Source organism: Curcuma longa, chromosome 8 (assembly GCF_044706935.1).
Source record: "Curcuma longa cultivar G26 ecotype Majalengka, Jawa Barat chromosome 8, ITB_CL_G26_1.1, whole genome shotgun sequence".
NCBI classification, from domain to species: Eukaryota; Viridiplantae; Streptophyta; class Magnoliopsida; order Zingiberales; family Zingiberaceae; genus Curcuma; species Curcuma longa.
Genome location: NC_133868.1, coordinates 12,472,824 through 12,492,062, shown reverse-complemented (window position 1 = coordinate 12,492,062; position 19,239 = coordinate 12,472,824). Strand labels below are relative to the sequence as shown.

Below are 19,239 nucleotides of genomic sequence, written 5' to 3'. Positions count from 1 at the left end.
ATATATTGTGTCCTATGACCAATTGCAACTTCTCTCTTGAGAATTTTCAATTATTAAAGTTGAAAAAACAAAGTACATATCTTGAAACTCCATAATAAAATAATTTTCTCACCTTGGTGAACTAGAGAATTTACGAGTGAATTGACCAAGCATGGACCTCAACATTCCATGGGCTTCCTCAGCAACCTATAGGAAAGATGCAATCTTAAGATTGGATAAATAAATTTATAATGATGAAAAAATATACAAGATTATCCCATGGAACAGCTGCTGATACTAGCACATGAGCCTCTATAACAGAACCATAGAACTGCTAACTCACCTCTCCCCAATACACACGTTTTTTCAGTACAAATAAGAGGCAAAACAAGAATAGTGACAACAGGAATCCCACCCCCACCCCCCAAATCACACATAACTTAAACATGATTTGAGTGACAAGCATGACTTCTCAAACAAGAGATCAGGTTTATCTAAATTATGAGTTGAACAAGAAACAGGTCAAACGCTACCAAGTAAGGACAGGTAATGGAATTATGTTTAATCCGACTTGACCAACCAAAATTGAACCAAGAGTAGATACAAAAACATCAACTTTGCCTAGTTATGTAAATAACATAACTTTTCTTGAGGATGCCATGAAACAAGAGTAGATACAACTCATCATCATAACGCTAATTGCACTAAAAGTGGCAAAGAAATGAAGACTTGAATTAACTGGTCATTGGCAGAGCATGGTACTGTTGACACACACACACACACACAGAGTGAGAGAAAGCATCCAGGCGCGCACACACACACACACACACAGTGAGAGAAAGCATCGTGCCTGGATCTTAGCTTCATCCCAAGTTGTTCTGACTCCTTGGGACTTAGCTTCATCCCAAGTTGTTCCGACTCCTTGTCCCAATATCTGACCTGCTATTTCTACCTGAAACAAGTAATTACATTTTAACTTAAACTAACTATTTTGTTTCTCTTTTACATACAACTAAAGAAACCTTTAGAAAATTTGTCTACAAATCGTAAATTGAAGAAGATTCCAGAGATAAATCTCATTGATTGACATTTGAAGTTCCTATCAAAATGACCTAGACAATTCATACATGAATCAATTTTTACAACAAAGGCATCTTCTACTGTATACTATGGTTGGAAAAATCAGCCCAACCCTGATCTGGATCGACTGAGTTGGATCAAGATCGGACAAATCCGATCCAATTCCTACTGAGGCAACATTATGAAATCAACAAATTTGCTCAAATCAGCAAAAATAGAAGTTTTACAGATGGAATTGAATAAGATGGAGACAAAAAAGAGAAAAAGGGAAAGACATGGTACCTTGTTTGAAGGAAGTGAATTGGAGAGATTGTGGAGTACTTGTTCGAGGCATAGGAAAAGTCCAGGGCACCCTTGTTTGCAAGTTCTGTTCCGGCATGGATGTGTATGAGTCTGGCTATTCACAGGATGGGGCAAGTTAGAGAAGCATTGTTCATGAGTTTGATGCATGAAGGCAAGTTAAGAGTTTTATTTAACTTTTAGTAATGCCAATAAGTAAAATAATAATTAAATTATTAATAATAATAAGAATAACATAAGTGCTTTAATAAAAATAAATTAGAGTTTTAAACAGATTAAACTAATTTAATTAATAATATTTTAAATATCATATTGATTAAGTTAAATCAGATTTTAACTTAATTAATTTAATTACAATTAAATAAATTTAAATCGGATTTTGAATCTAATATAATTAACTAACATTAATAAAATTGATTTAATAAAACATTTTATAATCTAAATAGATTAAAACATGGATTATATCAGACTTAAAATAAGAATTACCTTAAATCAGATTTTAAATTATTAAAGTAATTTAATTAATCAAATTTTAAATCATAGATTAATCTGATCGATTGAATTTTATTCTAATTAATCGAACTGCAATTAATTAACTCAACTCAGATTTTGAATGTAATGTTATTGACTAAAATTAATTATATTAAATAAATTGAGTTAATTAGAATAAAAATTGATAAAAAATTATTGTTTTATTATATCCATATTTTTTATTTTTTATTACCAATTCCTACTACACTAATCTGATGAGGCTGAAATATAAGTTTCTTAAATTTCCAATACTAGCACTGATGTTGCCAACCATGCGTATACCCTCAAGGAATGATTTGAAAGAGAACCTGAAATTTTGGGGATTTACTAGTTGTGAGAACCCAGAAAAGAATAATTTTGGTTAATCACTGATTGACAATTTGACACAGGAAAATCTTTTAAAGGATGTTTACAGAAACCATAACAATTAGAAAAGAATGGATTCGGAGGTTTATTAGCTTCATACAAAATACCAAATGTATTCCAAAATACTTGGTCATAAAACGGTCCACATTTCTACTCATAACTTGCAATACTAAGCAATCTCAGAAATGATATGCAGCAGGAGATCAGACACAATTTCGTATCTGGTAAATGAGTTTCTAGGAATTTCTCAAAGTATTTACTATGTGGTTTGCAGTTGACATAAGATGGTAGCCATGATGACAATGTAGTTGACATAAGATGGTAGCCATGATGACAATGCAGGTGAATAATTAGTCCATTATTTATTTACCTCAAACTAAAATATCAAAAATAAAGTTTAAGGTTGGAGAATAACCTGTGTAGATACTTCTTTATTAACTGCAACATTTGAAGCTAGAGACTCGTCTTTAAAAACAAGGCTAAAGCCCTCCATAATGCACTGAACAAATAGAACAATAAAATAATATGAGGGGGGGGGGGGGGGGGGGGGGGGGGGGGGGGGGGGAGGGGGAGTGAGAGAGGGGAGGGACTGGAATACGCAGAGAAATGGCATTCAAGAAGTGGTGATACACACAAGTTCTTTGAGGGAAGTGACAGAAGATGGTCGTTGTGAACCCAGTGCTCTTTGATCCATTGTACGAGAATCTTCTGAAGTACTTGCAACTGGAAAAACATCATTTCTGGGACATGACTGATAACCAAAAGGACATGAATCATTTATAAGCCCATTTTCCTTGTTCTCTGAGAACTTGTATGTATCTCCTTCTGTAATATTTGGGCCAGTGAGAGAAGTCTTCAAGTATTTCTCTGGAACAAAAAATGAGGATATCATTATGTGCACAGAAAAAATTAGCATATGATGACTGCAAAAGAGTAAAATGAAAAAAAAAAAAAAAAGTAAACAAGGTTTCAAAGATAATTTGTGTAACAAGGGAAAACTTCTGACAGGGCAAGGGTTAGAATTAGATTAAATCGATAAATAGTAATCACATTAATACAAAGTTTGAAAAGGCTAATAAAATACATTGTAGGAATTGGCACCACTTCATGAAATGGAAACAAGGTATTATGAACTGGAATAAAAATCAGTAAATTGAACGTCCTCTAGCATTAGGTTAGATTTTGATAATTCCAGTAGAGCTACTGTAGCAGAGGATGTACCAGCCAAATATCTAAGGGATATCTCAGCAGCCTGCTGCAGAGCTTCCTTCCTTGTTTTTCCAACTCCAACACCTAACTTTTCCCCGACAAACCAAATCTGGGAAGAAAATGAATGTGTCTCAATATACTTAGGAAAAGAGCAAAAGTCATCAATAAAATCCTTCAAAATTTTCATCATTACATATTAAGCTACTCAATTTTCCTTCTTCTACCATATGTTAGCAATAGTTAAGAACATGAGCTTAAGCTATCATTTGATGAAAAAAATGAAGAAAACAATAATATTGATTTTAGTAATTTTCTATTTTAGGTGTTGGTATCTTTTAATTTGGTAGTGATCTTTCATGGGATTACGTTTTTTTTCCTATTTGGTTAAAGTTGAGTCTATAAAAGAGTTGCCATATCAATATAATAGAAAGCTTTAATTAATTGAATTTTGTCAATTCTTTGTGTGAAATTTCTCCCCTTTATGAGATTCTTTTTCTCTGCCAACAAAATTATTCTCTTTTGTTTTATCAACTTTATCCCAATTTTTTCATTGTATTTTAAGAGTTTCATTTGGTATTTACATTAATTGGTATAAAAGTCAAATGCCTTATTCATCTCTTCTCACAGTATTCTCATCCATCTACAACCTCTTTTGCATCTCATTTACCTTCACCATCTTTCATTATCAAACTACTCCACCAGCCTACCACCTCCATTGTCAATCCATCCATAATCACCATCACTAAATCCCTTTCAACTAGATCCGGCCTGGACTCATAACTGGGTCAACAAGCCAATTATCCATTAACCGGTTTGCCCCCAAACAGGTCGGTTGCAGTTCAAGCCCAGCTTTAACAGTGAACCGACGATTCAAACTACTAGTTCATGCAATTTTTTTTACCATTAGAACCAGCTTTTTCCTCCTTTTTTGAAAAGTTGAGATTATTTCATCGTTTTTATCAATGGCTGCGATTAACTTACTGTTATTCCCCAAACGCTATAAATAGGCTACTCATTTCATTATTTTTACATCAATTACTCTACTCTACTCTACTCTTATCTTTAAATTCTAAAATCTCGATTGTTTTCAACTTCAATTCTTTAATTCTAATGGAGTTCATCTCGATCTTGGAAGAGCAAGGAAATAGCAATTTCAAATGTGGATCTCGACGATATTCATTTTACCGATGATGAGCAACTTCTGATAGCTGAGATGCAAGAAAGTATTGAAACTTCTAAGATTTAGGATACTCCATCTTTAAAATCGATTAATTTTACTACATATTTTGAAAAAACTACCTTTCATCTGAAGAAATACATGCAAAATATAAGTATTGCAAAGTCTCTTATAAATTTCAATTGAGTGACAGTTACAAGTCATTGAAGCGACACGTCAAAACAAAGCACCCAACTGAGTTTGAAACATTTTCAAACACAACTGTCTAAATTTTCACTGACTAGTTTATTTAAATATTCTGATATTAAATTAAGAAAATTATTAGTTATATTTATTTTTGTAGAACATGTTTCTTTTATACACATTTGAAAATTTTTTCCATGAATCACTTAACTTAATTGTTAAACGTATTCCCATAACTACACTCACTCATACAATTAAAAAATTAATAAGACAAGATAAAAAAGATTTATTTGAAGAATTTAAAAATTAATAAAGTATCCTTATGTTCTAATATTTAGAGTGATCATTGGCAAACTCATTCATATATGAGTGTGATTTGCAATTGGATTGGCAACTCTTAGTCAATTTAGAAACGTTTATTAGCATATTGAGTCTTTAATGAAGCACACACTTCTCCCAACATATCTCAATTAATGTGCTTAATTTTAGAATAATATGGATTAACTTCTAAAATATTTTCAATATTATCAAATAATGCTAGTTCTAATACTACAAGTATTAACGAACTTAAATTTATATATCAACCTGCTATTGGTAGTTTATTTTTTTATATTCGATGTATATGTCATGTTTTAAATTGATGGATTAAAAATTTTAAAAAATTTTAAAAATTAAATTAAATCAAGTAAAATTGTTATTTTTTATTGTGGTCACATCCTAGTATAATGAAATAATAGAGTAGATTTTGTAAAATTAATGGAATGAGACCTAAAAAATTTTCACATGATGTACCAACACATTAAAATTCAACATATAAAATTATTACAAGATTCATTTTAATATAGAAAATTATTATATTTATTTTTTACACAAAATACTAATAATAGAAATGTATATTTATTTTCACACTAATAGAATATATGTAGTAGTATTTGTGAAATTTTAAATGTATTTCATAATGCAACTAAACAACTATCCAATATTTATTATCCTACTTCTCATTAAGTTGTAATGACTTTTTAAAACATATCTTTAATTTTAAATAAATATATTACAAATGAATCTTTATCTCCCTACGTGTTAGCAATGAAAAAAAATATATTTTTATCATATTTTTAACATTTATATAATTGCATTTGTTTTAGATCCTAGACTCAAATTAAATTAGATGTTTTGCATGAATTATTGATTATATATTATGATGCTTTAATTCTATTTCACGATTTTTCTTCTCCTGATCCTCCTGTTAATAATACAAAATATTAAAAATAATTTATAAAGATTATAGTTTAAAATATGGATTAGACAGTAATGTGTCTAAAACATAGAATATTAGTAACCCTAATTTAAAACTCACAAAAGCACAACTTTTATTAAGAGAACGGACAAAACATCTACGAGGATCCTAAGAATTATTTTATGACTTTTTTATTTTAGTGAAATGATAGAAGACGAATTTCAATATTTTAAGATGGTAGTCGCAGAATACTCAAATCTCATCCTCTACATCATAACAAAGAAAATTCTAACTTGTCCAATGTTGACTGTTGTTGTAGAATAGATATTTAATTTCAGAGGTAATATCGTGGATGAAAGACGATCTACTTTGTCTCTCGACTTTTTGAAAGCACACATTACTTGATGATTAGATGAGAATTGTAAAAAGAATATAAGGAATATAACTTTTAGATGACGAGATAGAAAAGTTTGATACCAAAGGAACAATCACTACAAGAATTGAAAATGGAAGTAACATTACTTTCTAAGATAATAAGGGTAAAAAGTAAGCGAACTATGTGGACTTTGATACCCCTATACCCTAAGGGTGCGTTTGGTTCAAGTTATGATATATAACCTTGGTTATGTGATTACCAGGTAATCACATAACCAAGGTTATGAGACATAAAACATAACCTAATGTTGTTTGGTTTACTTTATTTATTTGGAGGGAATAAAACATAACCAATTTTATATTTACTATATTACCCTTCATTCAATTATATTTTAATATAATTCATTAAATTAATAAGTATAATTTGTTAATTTTATTTTAATAAAATAATTCATTAAAAATAATTATTTTAATAAAAAAATTCATTAAAATAATAAATATAATTTGTTAATTTTATTTTTTAAATTTTAAAATAAATTTATATATATTAATAAAATAATTTATTAAAATAATTATTTTAATAAAATAATTCATTAAATTAATAAATATAATTCCTTAATTTTATATTTTTAAATTTAAAATAAATTTATATTTCTTTTAATAAAATAATTTATTAAAATGATTATTTTAATAAAATAATTTATTAAATTAATAAAGATAATATGATAATTTTATTTTAATAAAACAATTCATTAAAAATAATTATTTTAATAAAATAATTTATTAAATTAATAAATATAATTGGTTTATTTTATTTTTTTAAATTTAAAAAATATATTTTTTAATAAAATAATTTATTAAAATAATTATTTTAATAAAATAATTCATTAAATTAATAAATATAATTCATTAATTTTATTTTTTAAATTTAAAATAAATTATTTTTTAATTTATAAATATTTAGAATAAAATTTATTGAATTAAATAATTTGATTTTAATTAGATTTCATAGTACTTTTTAATTGACTTGGTTTTAAAATCGGAGGGTAATCATGGAAAAAATTTCGTTAACCTCAGAAATCGTAAAAAACCTTAGGCTGCCAAGGTAATCACATTACCGGGTTATAATCCATTTGCTGATGTGGCGGTGATATTGTATTACTTGGGAATCAATCATAACCTGAACCAAACAAGGTTATCGACGATAACCTTGGACAGATAACCAAGGTTATCAATGATAATCCCCAACCAAACACCCCCTAAAGGGATACATAGACAACTTAAGTTTAAGTTATTTTTTATATTTTATTTTTCAAATTTATAATTTTTTATATATTTTTTTAAAAAATTAAAAAATAATAATCTTAAACCATCACAACCAGTGAACCAAATTATAAAACCAGCAGTTCTAAATCACAATTCATAACTACCTTTGAAGGTTAAGATTAAGGGTCAATATTTTTCGAACTAGAAATTCTGAATAATCAAGCCGTCGATTCTGAACCATCAGGTCAACTTTCAACAACCATTGCTACCTTGCCCAAGCTCAACATCTATAGATTCCTACGACCACATACCTTCCAAAGAACATAACCTAGACCAAGTTCGTCTTTTGTACATCTAATTTTTCCATGCTTCTCTAAGAATTTGCTCTTGAAAGAACTCGAGTCACTTGTGATCTCCCTTGTTTGTTATCATTCCCTATTGACGTCGTGATCTCTAGGTCCATGGCTTCACCCCATCTTACAACATGTGGACTACACTTCTACCTAGAATAGAAGCCACTTGCCTTACCCATCCCTCCAACACATACATGCTTCACCATTATTGATACATCACTTGCACCACTAATGTCGGCCCCCAAACCCAATAAATTTATGAATTGAATTTATAAACCCAAAACATCCTTATTTAAGTGAATTGAATTCTAAAATAACATCCAAAGTTCCTTCACTCACAATCAAAGAAAAATTTTATTTGAAATAAAGAAATTGAGCTTAAAAAATCCATTAATAGCTTATGCTAAGAAATTCACACCATTACATTTTAGTAAAGCCCTCTAATATAGCATCTCAGAAGAACTATCTAATAACATTTAAAAAAAACCCTCTGATAACATCTTAAAGGTAGCCTCTACCTTAAATGAGCCTCTTGATAATGCAACCTCGGAAAACAAGGTTACTCACTTAACTCTTTCGAGATTAACCAACTTAATATAATCAAGACTTAGTCCCACAAATTATTACTTGTTCATGTTAACCAAAAAGGCCCAAAAAATTTTGAACAAAACAACCATAAACTAAGAATGCAAGATATCAACTTAAAACTTGTAAATCAATTATATTTTTCTTATATTTTTTAGTTTTCCTATTTCTATCTATCAAATTGAGAGATTTACTTTGTATATAAGAGTTTTATCAACTAGTACTAGGAAGAAAATTATAGTGAGAGAAATGATTATTATAAATTGTTTAGTAATATAATAAATTCTCATTTTGTATTCATGAACTCAAATTGTCTCATCTACTTTAGAAGCATTTGCATAATTCATATCAAATTTATTTGAACATATTAAGAGAAAAATAATTTGTAATGTTATTTTATTTGACAAGTCAACTTATCTAAAGACTAGTTCTATTTTTACATTGGACGATATGTTGATTTGCTTGAGAATTACTAGCCTTTGTCTCCATATATTGATTTTATCACAGATTATGCTTTAGCAGGTTCATTCTCAGCATTATGAGTACTACACAAGCATGGACATGATCCACACCCTGCGATAAACTAAGATTTTTCTCTACGATTGAAAAGGGTGACCAAAAAGGAAAAGAACGAAGTCTAAATCCATAAGAAACCAATTTAGGTGTTGGTATCTTATAGTTTTTATTTTTGTAAGAATTTAATAGAATTAAGGTCTTTCACTATTGAATGTGGAGCTACATCATTGTACATGTTAACAACCATCACTAATTTACATATAAAGCCAAACTATATCCTAAAGGAGAAACAAACCAAGGCACAATAGATGTAATATTATATTGAATAAGATACCCCTACTAGAAACAACAATTACTAGTAACAACAATAGCACCAAAATAATAATGCAAACCAGGAACTAATTTTAATTTTGAATGATGAACTTGTAATTTATTCATGTAATTGCCCTAGTTTAGGCATAGAAAATTTGGTATCTTTTAGCTTGGAAAGGGTTCTTTTAATTTGGTGCGAATTTATTTATATTTTTAAATTAGTGATATTTCTTTTCTAGTTTAATTGATAATATAGAATATCATATATCTTTGTATTAATCAATTTTCATTTAATAAAATTTTCCTTTGATTAATCTCTGAGATGTTTTCCTTTGTGAGATTCTTTTCTTTCTCTATATGGTTATCCCTTTACTTCATCAATTTTGGCTCAATATTTTTAAGTAATTTGAGGGTTTAATTTTGGTGTTGTGTCAATTTAGTATCAAAACATTCTTGTGCTACATTAAATAAATTCCTAAATCTTGATATATCAGTTATGCTAACCAAAGCATAACTGAGGTAAGATGGCATGAAACAGCATGCCCCTATTAAAAGAAAAAAAAAATAGAACCAAAATAGGAGTCCTAAATCTTTATATATGAATAATGCTTACATAGATTAACTTAAAAGAATCGCCCGAGATATGAAACTAGTGCAAGAGGATATGAATGAAAATAAAACAAAAATGGTATTTGGGTCCCAAAAACAACATTGTTGACCATATTCTTACCTCAATAGAAAACTGCAGTTCTGTCGTATCAGAAAGAGCAGTTCGAACCTCCATCTACATAAAGGTATAGAAAGAATAGTCAACTCCTTGATATCAATATTTACCATTTGAATATCTTCCTTTTCAACACATCTTATGTTAATATAAGCAGGTATATAAGCCATTCAGCAACACCTTATTTCCACATTTTGTTGCTATTTCTTGCAAAACTCTAGCAGGGGAATCTGGTCTCTCTATGGTAGTTTGTCTTTGTTCAAATTGGGCAGCCTTGTGACTTGAAGTATTTTGTCCCACCAGCATCTCACCTTCAATATTGCAAGTTTGATTAACATGGAATGGTCCATTGATTCCAAGAGTCTCACCAACTTAGTTGTAAGCAGAAAAGGAAATATTACAAACAAAATTACCTTGGAGAAGTCAAGCAAATTTTGAGGGTTAAACAATTTATCTTAAGAAACAAGAGATAAATAAGTGAATGTGTTTCCAGCAAATGTACATCTATGATGTATACCACCATCCATTTGAAAGATAAATTGCTAAATCAATGAATGGAAACCAAAGCAAGACATTATTTGATAAAGAAGAAACACTGTGCATGATAGTCAAGAAATAAGTGACATAATATATAAAGGGGCATACTGTCCAACAACCAAGTATGGGTGCATCATTAGTAAACAGAGAACAAATTTGCAAATTCAGATGTCTTCCAATGGCAGGTATCCTGACTGGTATAATAGGCTCATCTGCTAAAAAAAACCAGCATGTTTGGACAGAACTCCCTCCCATTTATAAGTGTATAGCCTTCAGAAATTAGCAATTAGAATAAAGAGTCAAGTTTGCATCACTAGGTAAATCTATCAATGCAATCAGTGTGTTTACAATAACATATTAGAGTAACAACCTGGAGTCATGTCAAGAAAGACATGACATCACTCTTCCACATTCAAACCTCAAATCATCCTCGAACTTGGCCTAGTCTGTCCTTCCAAAATGAATTGGACAGCAATAGCCACCTCTCCAAGAGGAAGCATCGAGCATTAGGCGATGATTGATGCACTGTTTTGAACAGCAAAACTTTTCAATATTATATTGTCCGTCTCATAAATGATCAAAAGTGATTGATACATCAAAAATTAAGTGCTAATAAGACCTAAGGTTACAACCTTTCCCCTTTAATCTGATCCCTACATGTATCATTACCATTCAATTGAGCTCAACCAATCCAATATATACAACAAGCCTAGATTCATTGAGCATGGATCTATCTCAAATGGTGAGATAAGACCTCTGTAGCCAACTCAATTAGTAGGGATCCATGGCTTATTGTTGTTGTAGAGATTTGGATGGTTGAGTTCAAAGTTAGGATATTGATAGATGTCAGGCTGAGATTAAAGAGGAAATGTTAACCTTAGGCCTTTATAACTTTTTGATGTATCAGCTACTTTTGATCATTTCTGAACTCAACCAGCCACTTTTGTTCTACACAACAGCAACAAACCATGAATCCCTAATAATTGAGGTTAGCTACACGGACCTTAACTCACCATTCAACATAGATCCATGCTCAATCAATCTATCATCACATGCTAGTACAAGAAAAGGGCTATACAATAAGAGGAACAATAAGAGAGCCAAGGTTCAAATCCCAAATGGGACGAATATCCTAGAAGTCGGCTTCTAAATGTGCATAAATTGTGTTTCGGATTTACCAAGTAGAGAAAATAGGAGAAACCGTCTCCCTTAAGGATTAGTCAGGTGACGCCCAGACAGTTGAATTATAAAAAAAGGCTATACAAGTAAGACCCTAAGTGTAGGAAACTAACATGTTAAAATATAAAATATAAAAGGTTAGTATGTTCCAACTTCAATGTCCTATACAAATTTGACTTGACTATGGTTGTGAACATTGTCAATACATATTTTGTACATAATCACACTTTTATGGTTTTTGTGTTGCACCAACTAATTAGAGCTGCTTTTTTTACTTGAAAATTATTTGGACAAGAAAGATAATACTCAATATTCATGAACAAATATTCACATCTAACAACTGGTAGCCTAAATATTGATCCCTAGATAAGACATGTGACAACAATGCGGCAACTTCAAAAGCAAATACAAGAGAATGGACAGAAATCTAATAAATACACGCAGGCATAACAAGAGGCAATATATTATTAAAATTAAGTTTTTGATAAAACATAGTTAGAAGAAACTAAATTTGACAACCTTGTAAATCCAAATAAAAATTCTTAACTTTTAAGCACAAAAAATTAATTCAACATAGAAAGTTGCACAAGTAGAGAGCTATATGGTCAACCAACAAAAGTTGGAACAAAAAGAGCGTTGTCAAGCTAAAAGAGCACGAGTAAGATCAAAAAACTGTTTTTTCAGAAATATGACAAAAGTCAAAGAGGGATCAGTGAATTAATGCAATCTTTGATCATGCATAGTACCTTGGAAGGAATTGAAGTTTGGTGAGCTATTTGAGCGAACATGTTTGCCTCCATTGTGCAACTGAGAGTCATTAAAGTAGTAAACATAAATTACTCAATTTGCACGGTTCAAGACAAATTTGCCAGGTCAATACCACACACTACCTGCATGGGAAACCTTCTAGTTTCATGAAGAACTCTATCTGAAGGAACAGAGTTCTCTCCCCCTTGCATGAAAGATGGATGCCTAGAGCGTTTTCTGTATCTTGCAGGATCTGGGTCACTGCTAAATTCTTTAGATGTTCTGTTCTGTTGTCTTGGGGTCATCTCTTCCTCCAATGGAAACCAATTTCCTTGTGGATGTGCAGGAGATATTGAGACATGAAGTGGGGGGCTCACAGGAAATGTAGCAGTAGATTCTCTTGTGTCTTGACCATGTTGCAATATAAGAAGTCTTCTCCTTGTGTCTGGATCTAATTCGGATTCAGGAACTTCACCCTCTTCTCTAGCAGGAGAGCTTTGGAAGCTAGTTTCTGGAAAGGTTAATTGAATTACAGGCCTACCTACTGTAACAGGCTGAGCGACTAGATTATTTGGTAACGGCACCATCATTTGCATAGCTGCCAAAGAAGTGGTCCCTAATGTAGGAATTACATGCTGTGGAGAAGATACTGGCATTGGCCCCAAGTTAGTAACCATTGGCTGAATTACTTGAATGCTGCAGCTTGCTTCCTGAAAAATTCAAATTGGCAATGCTACAATAACATCTTTTATGCATGAAATATCAAAACTAAAAGAGAAAAAAGAAAGAAAGAAACCTTCTGTTTCCTCTCGGCCTGAGCGTCAGCTGTACCATCAAAACCTAACTGGTCTTTGTTTATATTCAATGTTGAACCATCATCCTAAACCAGACCAAACAAAACTAAAATAGAAGTGAAAAAGGAAACACGAGTCCTAAAGTTGGAAACCAGGTTTACCTCAGATATCAAGAAGTTGCCCACATCTGGAGCAGCTGGAAAATCTCTCATTTCATCTTCATAGGATATTTCACCAATCCGTGGTAGTATACCCTCATCAAATTGCCTAAGGAAAATAAATACCTGTCAAATGAAGGATCTAATAGTATGATAGCTGGAAGCATACATAACAAATTCAACTTAATGAAATGCTTACCTGAAAAAGCCTCCTCTAACGTTGCAAGCAACATTTCTTGCAACATATAAAACTGGGATGGTGATATTTGTCTATGAAAGGTTGAATCACTTTTTAATATATAGTAAGAATGATTACAATATATAAAACAGCTCATCCATAAAGGGATTCACCATACCTCTGCTTGAGGAGCATAATATGGGGCAAAAGCAGGAACAACATGAACTCGTGGTTGATCTTTTTCATCCCATACTTTCAGACGATCATCAATTACAAGTGCCATCTTTGGATGGCATATCCCATCGTGAAAGACATTAAGCAGTGACTTTCTTGAGCCTATGGTAGGATAATCAAATAACACCAATACATAAATAACACAATCTAGGCCTTTGGAAACCGAGAAAAATCAACAGATACATACAGAGACCCTCAACAGTTGTGTAACAAGTATTGTTAAGACATGAGCTTGCAAATGATAGAATACGAAAATAATATAACATGTACTACACTAGCAAGATGTGTGTAACATACCTGACTTAACACAAATTATGCGGTCAAGGAGCTTTGATGATTTAATCAAGTTCGACTCTGGATCTAAAAGCCTCCACATTTCCAAAGCATAATCTCTTTCAGCCATTGTACACACATAGACCTCAAAGCGCTTGCGACCTCTTGCCGTTAGATAACTTCGAAGATCTTCCCAAGAAGGCCTCAATCGTACAAGAACACTTGTATCTCTTATCTAAAATAGAATTAAGTAAATTTGTGCTATTTACTCAAATTGATTTTATTGACACAGAAAAGCAAGGAGATTTTAAAATAAAATGATGTAATGATTCCATTATCAAGCAGAATATGTTGCCAATGAATCATGATTAACTACTATTTTCAAAGTCTAGAAAGAGCTAAAGTAAAGAAAGTGCAATTGGATTTTAAGTGGCAGTATAAAAAACATACCAATGGATTTACACGTGTCAGGATAATGTTCTTCTCTTGTAACCTTATTACTGGTCGTTCAATCAAGTGATGGCTATCAGACAAAGGGGAAACCATCTCGGCTTGAACCTTGTAAATCTTCCCATTCTCAATGACTTGGTCATTTTCAGCATATTGTTTCAAGAAAGATTTGTCCTCTTGGTATCGTTGGATCTCCATTACCATGCCAGCAATGCGCTGAGGATCTGTCCCATTGTTTACTTTTCGTTGAAGTGCATCAATTCGATCCTCAAATGAGTGCATTGTATTAGCAACTAGAAGTGTTTCATCCAGATCAAACACTATACCGAGGCACCTTAGATTCAACATTGTTAGAGATGAATCATATAATCTTGATGGAAGAATAAACCCCCAGAAACAGGGTATTGGAATAGGATTCTTTTTCGAAGCCATAGCCACAAGGTGCAACTCTGCTTCACCTATTGGAACAACAGCAGTCTGCGAGCACATTGAAACAAAGAATTCAAAAAATGTACAGCATTACATCATAAACTTCTTTGCTTCTTCTCATAGTTTCCTAGGTCTTCCTCTACTCTCCTCACAAGTATTAATCATAAGCCTGGATAGAAAATTATGCTACAGTCTATGCAAGCTTATTGAGCAAATAAAGCAATGTTCATAATTTTCAGCATGATCACCATATGAAATATTGACGTGTTATGTGCCTTTTCGATTTCACCCAATAAAAAACCTTCTTGAGTTCTGCAGAGATAAGCAATATGAAATTCGAATACCCCATTGGTAGATCCAAAACACCTTGCATGCATATGAAGTTTACTATGCAAAACAAAACAGGAAATTTACTTAGCAAATCTAAGAGTAAATATGCAACCAACTAGGCCACAAAATGTACTAGTATTTTTCAGCATTGGCGTAAAAACAAAACAATATAGGATTCTAAAATAAAAGGAAAGAATTTACAAATATATTTGAAAATATAATTTTTTATGTATAAACTTTATCAGTAGTGAAAAATAATATTGATTTATTCCCAGAGTATCCATCTAGAAAAAGATTGATGACATTGGAAATATCAAAAAATTCTTGCACAAGGCAGGATAAGGAAATTTACAAAAAACACACACACTTGTACATTTTTGTTTATATCAAGAACAATCTTTAATTGGCAACAAAGAAATCTAAATCAGCCAAAAAGTAAACGCTTTCATTCTTTTTTATCTTTAATCACGTTTAAAAATGATTCTGCTGAACAACAACCACTTGCTATCATTCTTGTTTACACAGCCATGAGAATTTTATCCCCTTCATATGTTCCAGCTGTCTCGTGCTTCAAATTTTAATGCAAGACACTGTGATAATAGCGAGGAAATTCACAAGGAATGGATAAAGTAAGTCAATTCCTCTTATTTTTAATCTTGTTAAAGTTCATACTAAATGGATTATAAACACTAATTTACCTGAAACAAAATTTACCCAGTCTTAGAAGTTTTATAATAATTGTTTAAGATAGCCTCAAAAGGGGGGAAAACCAAATAAAATAGAAACTATTAACAAAAAGTTGCAACGGATGCAATCAAATGTCTTTGGTAGCTAGTGAATCTTCACTTTTACCATACTCAACTAATAAATGCGATCTCCCATTATCTCTCATACAAGTTAAATGTACAAATTGTACATACATGCAAGCAAAAGATGCCACAATCAATCACAATGCATATATTGGTCGTTTCATGTTTATCAATGGCCTGCAATGCACAAAAAGTGTGCATAAAATAAATAGAAACAATTTTGTAAACGATAAGTCATTTCCAACAAAAGAAAAGTTTAGCTATAGTAACTAATAGATTTGATTGTTAAAACTCGTGGCAAACATCTGCAAAAAATTGATCATTTTTACTGCACAAGTATCAAAACACTTCACAAATCAAGCAATCAACTTAAGTGAATATTAATAAAACTTATCTTGAACATCTTTTTTTCCCCAGTTGTGGGCACAGCAACTAAAGAAATTCATCTTTAAACATCTTAAAAAGGATCACTCCTAGATAATTAATGTAACACATCACAAATCAAGCTATCAACTCAAGTGAATATTAGTAAAACTTCACATAGTAATTAAAGAAGATTATCTTTTCCTCTTTTATTATCGTATCATCATTTATTCAAATAATCCAAGATGACGAAGTTTTGCTAGAGCAGCATTTGTCTAATCAGATCATGAAAAGTGAATTTCAGCAGCTTATTCCCTCCCCAAAAAGCACGATCTCTAACAAGTTCATGTGTGTGATATTTTTCACACAGTGATATGACAAGATTCACTCTTAATCGTCCAGTTGTCATAGAAGTATTTTGGTGTGTGTTTGTTTCCATTTGGGGAATATTACCTTGTTCTCAGTGTCGAGAGTAGCGTGCAAAGAGAGCAACCGCGAATCGTCGGACAGTGGCGACTTTGACTCCAACTTGAAGCAGACGCCTCCGGAGGCAACAGTGTGTAGAACGGCAAGAGGTGGACATCGTTCGCCAGGAGGGGATAGATGGGAGATCCGGATCTCCCTGATCCATGAACCAGTGTTCGAGTTCTGGGGAATGATTTCCACTTCCCCAAGGAAGGAATTTTCGTAGTAAACAGCCGATTTAACCATTTTTACAGAATCAAGATGAGAATTTGATGATCAAAAACCAAAATTTCTTCAACAAGATCAACAAATCTAGGTCCGATCGTTCAGTAAACACTCTTGAAATTCAAAGTCCGGTCTCAGAAAGGAAAAGCAGAGAGAAAAAAGTGAGTCATGGATCTTTCAGCAACCAAGGAAAAGGAGTTCAGTTCTGATCTTCACTCCTGTATGAACAGACCAAAACTTTCTGAGGTCCGAGTTCGTCTTCCAAGTGGTGCAAATCTGTAATTCGAGGTTTCTCCGAGGTTAGATCTGTTCCTACGAAAAGGTTTTCTTTAATCTGTCCTGCCGGGAGAGGGGCTATCGCCGGAGCTCGGATTCATTACGGGAAGAGGGGTTTAATGGCTCCGCCGTTTGGGATCGGAAATTTACGGTTGGTTTCGCAAGGGAGGCGATTCGGGGGGTTCCTAGGTGTTCTTCCCCGTTTCGTTTCGTGGCTCTCAGGAGCCAGCGTGGGGGATCTGAAACCCTAGCGCTACGATCGATGAATGGATTGGAAGAGTGACGAGCAAAAGCGATCGCTTTAAAGACCAAATGGCACTAGCTAAATGTGAAAACAAATATAATGGCTGTCGAGGGTGGGGGCTGACGTGTCTCGCATTGGAATTAAACGCGCTTTATCACGGACCATGTCACCATCGTTACTCGAATGGCATAGGCTCAGGCCCCACTGATTTGTACTTGTGTGACAATTGAGGCCTGGGTCCACCAGATTAAAAAAATATTATCAATAAATCAATAATAAAGAATATAAAATATCATTAAAAATATATAAAAATTAAAAGATATATATATAATTAACAAAAAATAAAAATAGAGAAATCAATATTTAAATAAAAAATTATTATTTAAAATTTATATTATTGTATCTTGATAATATATAATAATATTAAATTATATATTATTAATACAATTTAAAAGTCGAAGAAAGATAACGTACAAATAAAGAGTACTAAATTGATATTGAAGTAACTTTAAAGTAATAATCTAATGCGATTAGGTTACTAACTCAATGGTTCGAGATATGTACAGAATACCCTCAAAGAAAGTTACATAAGACAAAATAAAGAAATAAAGGATGGTAAGACAAAGAAAATTGAGATAGAAAGTGAACTTCATAAGTGAATAATGAAGGATGGTATATAGAGGAACTAAGGGCTCATGCACATCAAAGGGACTAATTAAGCAACATGATAGGTGATGGTTAAGGGGAGAAGTCAAATTGCGATGGTAACTCTTGTTGTCCCCGGTAGCTTCGGGAGTACGCAAACTGATATGTATCGTCGAGGCTAGTGTTCGACACTATCTCCGTAAACGATATTGCTCCGCTACGGTGCTAACGGATAGCAGCAACTCGTTCCCAAGATACAACGACGATCGTCTCGGAATAGTAGCACTCCAAATTCCGAGACCAGCGAACCTTCTCGTAGACTTTTTGGACTCTTTATGCAGAGGATGCTTGAATGCTATGCTTTGGATTGCAAAGATTGAATGGGATGAGTTTCCAATAGAAAGGGGATGTATATATACTTGGTGAAGAGGTAAGTATCCTTTGGTGAGGGTTGATCTGGATCGTTCATTTTGAAAGGGTATAACCCTTTAAAGATTTTTTAATCTCAGCCATCAGATTTGAAGAGTTATAACTCTTCAAATGACTTTTGATCTGATCCATTGATCTGAAGAGTTTTATCTCTTCATATTTATAATATGATCTCGTCCGTTGGATCTGAAGAGATTTAACTCTTCAGCCTAACTTGATCTCAGCCGTCAGATTTACTCTATTAATCCGACACTTCAGATCAAATCCCCTCATCAATGGTC

At 32.2% G+C, this 19,239-nt stretch overlaps 1 protein-coding gene across 1 annotated transcript; it reads right to left on the bottom strand.

Moving 5' to 3' along the window:
• Window positions 1-108: 108 nt before the first annotated feature.
• Window positions 109-17,899, bottom strand: LOC141833217 (RNA polymerase II C-terminal domain phosphatase-like 1). Its single transcript, XM_074720602.1, has 16 exons — window positions 17,128-17,899; window positions 14,744-15,220; window positions 14,318-14,528; window positions 13,965-14,122; window positions 13,808-13,878; window positions 13,612-13,717; window positions 13,453-13,536; window positions 12,800-13,366; window positions 12,656-12,716; window positions 10,374-10,504; window positions 10,200-10,253; window positions 3,478-3,574; window positions 2,891-3,123; window positions 2,672-2,755; window positions 830-931; window positions 109-186 (listed from the first exon to the last, which is right to left on the bottom strand). Exons 1-16 carry the CDS (start codon window positions 17,383-17,385, stop codon window positions 109-111), a joined length of 2,772 nt encoding a protein of 923 aa, XP_074576703.1. The 5' UTR covers window positions 17,386-17,899.
• Between the last annotated feature and the right edge of the window lie 1,340 nt (window positions 17,900-19,239).

Excerpts from the sequence above, each read along its gene's own strand:
- LOC141833217 (XM_074720602.1), bottom strand. The coding sequence starts at position 17,385 with ATGGTTAAATCGGCTGTTTACTACGAAAATTCCTTCCTTGGGGAAGTG. Across the intron at positions 13,718-13,807 it reads GTTAGAGGAGGCTTTTTCAG|GCAATTTGATGAGGGTATAC; the intron begins GTAAGCATTTCA and ends TATTTTCCTTAG. Across the intron at positions 2,756-2,890 it reads TCACTTCCCTCAAAGAACTT|TGCATTATGGAGGGCTTTAG; the intron begins GTGTGTATCACC and ends CTATTTGTTCAG.